Source organism: Echinops telfairi, unplaced genomic scaffold (assembly GCF_000313985.2).
Source record: "Echinops telfairi isolate 266 unplaced genomic scaffold, ASM31398v2 ScPeMD7_25;HRSCAF=90, whole genome shotgun sequence".
NCBI classification, from domain to species: Eukaryota; Metazoa; Chordata; class Mammalia; order Afrosoricida; family Tenrecidae; genus Echinops; species Echinops telfairi.
This window is the reverse complement of record NW_022103922.1, coordinates 1,581,800-1,587,423: the sequence shown is the minus strand read 5'-3', so window position 1 is coordinate 1,587,423 and position 5,624 is coordinate 1,581,800. Positions and strand designations below refer to the sequence as shown.

Genomic DNA, 5,624 nt, shown 5'->3' with positions numbered 1-5,624 from the left:
TACCGAGGGTGCTGCGAGGTCACGGGCGCGGCCTGGGGGCCGCAGAGCGGGCGGGGCTACGGCTCGGGGGCAGGGACGCAGGCGAAGGGGTTCGGGCACGGCGGCGGGCGGGAAGAGCTCCTGGGAGTGGGGGCCGGGTCACCGGAGGGGCAGGGACGTGGGCAGCGTCACGGGTGGAGGCCAAGGCCGCGGGCGCAGGGGCTCGGGGTCACGGAGGTGGGCGAGGCCGCCGGCGGAGGGCTGCGGGTCACGGCGGGGCAGGCCGCGGGCGGAGGGCGGGAAGAGACGCGGGTCCAGGGTCACGGGTGGAGGCCAAGGACGCGGGCCGAGGTTTGGGGTCAGCGTGGGGGCGGGCTCGGAAGATGCAGGCGGAGGAGCTAGGCGGTCACGGCCGGGACGGAAGGGGGTGTCGGGCCGGGGAGGGCGTGGGGTCTTGGGCGGGCTGAAGGTTTGGGGCCTGGAAGGGGCGGAGACACGGGCAGCCGGCTGGGCCCATGTGGAGGTTTATTCTCCGCAGCCACCTTTCGGGTCTGGGCTGGACTCCGCGGCCTTTGCTGCACCGCACTTTGTCCAGGCTAATAGCCAGGGTCGCCCTGCTACGGAGGCAGGGAGGCCGTGATCTGCCAGCAGCCATGCTGTTGAGTGCGCAGGTGGAGGGTGCCTGCCCACCTGCCAGCAGGACCAGGTTCTCTGCCTGACTCCAAGGGGGTCTGGTCCCTGGCTGCCCTGTCCCTGACTCCTCTGACCCTGACCCCTCTGGTCCCTGGTCTCTATGACCTCTGCCGGCCCTGGGCCTTCACTGGGCTGTGTCCATAGTGCTGAGTGCACCTTCCTCTCTGACAGGTGTAAGGAAGCTGTGGCCAGATCTGCTTGTGTGGGCCCTTCTTGGAGCCTCTCTGCCCCATCCCCGGGGGACAGTCACCTGCCCATGTCCTCCTGGAACATGCTCCATGGAGCCCCGGCCATGCACTCTCTCCTCAGGTGTCTGTAGGTGACAGTGAGCTGGCACTTGAGGACCCCCGGCCATGCAGCTGACCCTGAGCCTTAGGGACCACTGCAGGTTGGAGAGGGAGCCCTGGGCCCACCCACCAAGTCGCCCCCACCTGGAGACTGGGCTGCCCAGGCACGTAGGCATCTGACCATGCCGTCCACCTCGGTGTCCTTGCCCCCCGTGGAGGGGCCGCCCCAGCCCGGAGGCACCATGCTCAAGGGGCAGCTGCCACCTAGAGACAAAGCCCGTGCCCCCATTGGGGGCCCTGAGAGGAGCCTAGAGCTCCCAACTAAGGACACACAGGTGGTGGCCCAGGCCCTCACCCCAATACCGCCCGCCAGACCCAGGCTGGAGCGCGCCCTATCCCTGGATGAGAAGGGCTGGAGGCGCCGCCGCTCCCAAGCCAGCCAGGAGGGCCTGGAGCAGGACCAGGGGCCCCTCAGGAGTGGCCCCAAGGCCCCCGCCCGCAGCAGCTCACCGCCCTGCCTGAGCACGTCTTTGCAAGAGATCCCCAAGTCGCACCGGGCCCCAGGCAGCCCTTCCTCGTGGGGCAACTGCCTGTCGGGCATGGCCAGCACGTCCCTGGACCTGTTGCACAGAGAGCCTGCTGTGGCGGTGAGCACCCCCAGGCTGGCCAGCATGCTGCCCCCCCGCCCGCTGCCTGCTGTGGCCCTGAGCATGTCCGCAGACTCTCTGAGGACAGCCAGCACGGGGGGCCCCGACCACGAGGATTTCCGACGTCGGGTGCAGAAGAAGCTGGTCCGAGCCCACAGCAGCCTGGGCCCCAGCTGGCCGCGCAGCACCCCCAGGCTGGCCAGCATGCTGCCCCCCCGCCCGCTGCCTGCTGTGGCCCTGAGCATGTCCGCAGACTCTCTGAGGACAGCCAGCACGGGAGGCCCCGACCACGAGGATTTCCGACGTCGGGTGCAGAAGAAGCTGGTCCGAGCCCACAGCAGCCTGGGCCCCAGCTGGCCGCGCAGCCCCCTGGCCTGCGACAGCTGCTCCCTGCATTCAGCAAGGTCCACCTTCAGTCTCCTGGCGCCCATCCGTGCCAAGGATGTGCGCAGCAGGTAGGCCACCACACCTCCACGAGGGGCATGGAGTCAGTCCACCCCAGAATAACCTGCCCCCTTCTGTGCTGGGCATGGGCGTGGCACCGGGCGTTGGCTTGTGCAGCGTGAGCTCATGGACTTTCCTCGGCTATTGTGGCCAGCAGTGGAGTGTGGGTTACCCCAGGACAAGGAGGGGAGAGTGACCGTCCCGCCCCCACACACGCTGCATGTTTTTCATCTGGCCCTGCAGGGACCTCACCCAGAGGTGACAGCCCTGACCTCCCACCCCAGTGTGCTCTCCTGGCCCTCCTCGAGAACTATAGAGAGTTCTTGAGGGCCACCTGCCCACACCACCCACTTCTTCCTCCCGAGCCTGCCCCCCTCCCGAGGAGTCCCCTCCATTTCCCCACAACCCGAATCCAAGTGCCGGTCCTGTCCACCCTCTTCACATTGGCCCAGGCCCCTCAGTCAACTCCTCGCCCGTCTAGCAGCCTGGCCCCTGGGACGTGCTCCAGCCCTCCTCGCTACCTGCTGGCCCTCTGGGGGCGGGGGTGTGTGTGTGCACACGCCAGGAGTGGGTTCTCCCTGACGGGCCAAGAGAGGGTGTTTCATGGCAAACCCCTTCTCTCCCTGCCTCTGCCCCCCCACCCCCTTGTTAGCAGTTTGAACCCACCAACTTCTCAGGGAGAAAGACAAAGCTGCTGGGCCGCAGTGCGTTTTCGTCTGTGGCCCTAAGGGAACAGCTCTGCCCTGTGGGTCAGACTCCACTGGGTGCCGGCTTTCTGCAGCTGCAGTGGGAGAGTGCAGCCACCAGGGAGCAGCGTGTCCCAGGCTCCTCTGGAGGTGGAGGTCCAGGTGTGGGCAGGTGTGCCGTGCTGCTCCAGCCTTGTGCTTGTCACTTGGCTTGTCCCTGGCCTAGGGCCACCCAGGGCTCACAGCCCACCACACCATGAGGCCCCCACCCGGAATCATGGCTGCAGGGACTTTTCCCGGCCAAGGTCCAGGGGTCAGGATGTAGCCAGGGGGCTCCCAGGAGCCCACTTTGACTTACCAGAGTGAGTGCCACGCCCCGCTAAACCAGCGGTTGGACTACACCCTTGACAGCCAGGCAGAGGACCCCCTCCATGACTTCAGGCCCCCCTGCCCCCAGAGAGGCTCCCACATTCCATCCGGTGGACTTCCTGACCTCTCAGTTCCTCCTGGGGACGCAGCGCGCTGCCGTGCTCAGTGGGCCTGGAGCAGTCTGGCAGACACTGAGGCAGAATGCACAGGGGTGCCACCCCGCCCACCCGCCTTTGGCCACGCCCACCGCTCTGCCCCCAGCCCCAGTCCCCAGCACTGCTGAAGGAGTCACCATCTCGGAATCCCACAGGAGCAGCCCTCTGGGGGGTGGCTGTGAGTGGGAGGGGCGGGAGCAGGCCAGGAAGCCTCTCGGGTGAAGGGCGCGTCTGCACAGGTACTGTGGAGGCTGCCAGCACCTGAACTGGCCCAGGTGAGGATGACACAGGTGACAAGCTGAGCAGCCGGGTGGGTGGGAGCGTTCCCTCGGGAGGTCTAGGGGTCCCAGCTTCATGCGAGACCCCAGTGAACTGAGCTCGCAGCATGCTGGTGAGGGTGGCCGCTGCGTCTCTCCACGTGATGGGTTTCTCTCAGCTGCCCCCCAAGCGCAGAGAGGAGCTTAGGCTCTGACTGGCTGATGCAGGCGGACGGCAGAGCCCACCTGCTTCCCAGGCAGCAGTTTAGACTCAGCTTTGTCCCCTGGTGGCCATCCCACCTGCTCCTCTTCCCCAACCCTGCACACGCCGCCCTGGGGGTCCTGACTGGCTGGTGGCCCCAAGGTGTGCCTGCCTCTCACTCATTGGGCACCCTATGGTTTGGCTGAAAATTAGACTGCAGGGCCAGCCCAGCCTGGAGGTGTGGGTGTTGGGTGGGGGGAAGGACCCAGCCTTCGGGGCCCACCAGTTTCTATCTGACCAGTCCGCTTGGTCACGTGTCGGGGGTTGAGTTTTACCCTATGTTTCTCTGCCCAGCACCTGCTCCTGTGCTTCCTTCAGAGTAGCTGGGAGTAGTGCTGGGCACCATCTAGGGCCTCTGGTCTCCTCCGGACAAGGGGACACCAACAGGCCCCTTAGACGGCTGCTCACAAGTGAGCCCCAGACCCCAGTGCTGTTCGCCCAGTTGTCTATGAATGATGTCCCAGGCCCAGCGACTCGTTCCCTCGAGATGCCTGGCCACGCACGCCGTAATCAGTTGCCCTACCTTTGCCCCGCATGTATGTGAGCCGCCACGTTCTCGGCTGTGCTCTGTCGGGCCTACTTGCACGCCCCCACCCAGGCGGCCTGGGGGGTCTATCCGACCCCCTCCTACTCCACCACTGTTGCAGGGCGGACATATGACAGTGTCTCCCTGTGGCATTAAGGCCAGCGCTCCTCCAGGGCATTCTTGACCCAGAGCAGAGAGCCTGGCCCTGCCCATCTGCCCGTGCGGCTGCTGTGGATGCAGGCGAGGCCAAGGAAGGATGGGCCCTGGCCGGGGTGGTAGATGGAAACATCCCTCCCCCAACTCGGGGTGGCTCTGTGATGGGGAGGGGCCCCCACTGACTCTGGGCGCCCCCGATTCACACAGTTTTGACATTGCTAAGCATTGTGGGAGGTGGGGGATGACGCACCAGAAAGCCCTGGCATCATTGTCCAGCGGGTGTGCTGGTCGCCAGGGACAAGCCCGGGAGCATGTCCTGTGGAGTGGGGCCGCTGACCGAGGGCACATCTCGCCCCCTCATGACCCAGAGCTAGTGGGAACCATCTGGGGAGCGGAGCAGGGCGTCCACGGGGGCAGGCCTCTGCGGGCAGCATAAGAGCCAGCGGTCCAGGCTGCGGGCAGCACAGCACAGGCCGTGTGACCCAGGCATCCCCACACCAGGAGGAAGGTGGCTGCAGCCGGTCGGTCAGCCTCATGGCTTTGGGGGTAGGTGGCTCCCAGTGGTGTGGCTGTGTTCTCTCCCCTCCCTCAGGTGGGTGGGGCTTCCGGGCACTCAGTCACCCCCGCCTCCTCCCACAGAAGTTACCTGGAGGGCAGCCTGCTGGCCAGCGGGGCCCTGCTGGGGGCAGAGGAGCTGGCGCGTTACTTCCCAGACCGCAGCGCGGCCATCTTCGTTGCCACCTGGAACATGCAAGGCCAGAAGGTAGGACCACCCGCCCTCTGCCCACCGCCATCCGGGGCCACCCCTCCTTCCATCCAGGACCCCTCATGCAGCCACGGGGCGTCTCACCCCCATGCCCCCCCCATCCCCCCCATGCCCCTCAGGAGCTCCCTGGGAACCTGGACGAGCTGCTGCTGCCCGCCGGGGCCGACCTTGCCCAGGACATGTACATCATCGGCGTCCAGGAAGGCTGCTCCGACAGGCAGGTTTCCGCCGTCCCTGTGATGGGCCTGGGGGTTGGAGGGCTGCTATCTGGGACACCTTGGGTGGTGGACACGGGCCACCCACCGGAAGAGCCTCACCCCATGATGGCCTGAGCAGGAGGTCACCCTCGTCCCTCAGCCAGCCTGTCCATCCGTCCGTCCGCCCGGGGTTGCCCTTG

General features: G+C 66.7%; 1 protein-coding gene across 2 annotated transcripts in view; it reads left to right on the top strand.

The window, feature by feature from the left end:
• Positions 1-492: 492 nt before the first annotated feature.
• INPP5E (inositol polyphosphate-5-phosphatase E) overlaps positions 493-5,624 on the top strand; it is a 12,151-nt gene continuing 7,019 nt past the window's right edge. For both annotated transcript variants that reach the window (XM_045289174.1, XM_004714514.2), the window contains exons 1-4: positions 493-1,620; positions 1,801-2,061; positions 5,101-5,224; positions 5,347-5,444. In XM_045289174.1, the coding sequence (XP_045145109.1) occupies positions 1,142-1,620; positions 1,801-2,061; positions 5,101-5,224; positions 5,347-5,444 (962 nt within the window). In that variant the 5' untranslated portion in view covers positions 493-1,141. The remainder of the gene's footprint in view (positions 1,621-1,800; positions 2,062-5,100; positions 5,225-5,346; positions 5,445-5,624) is intronic.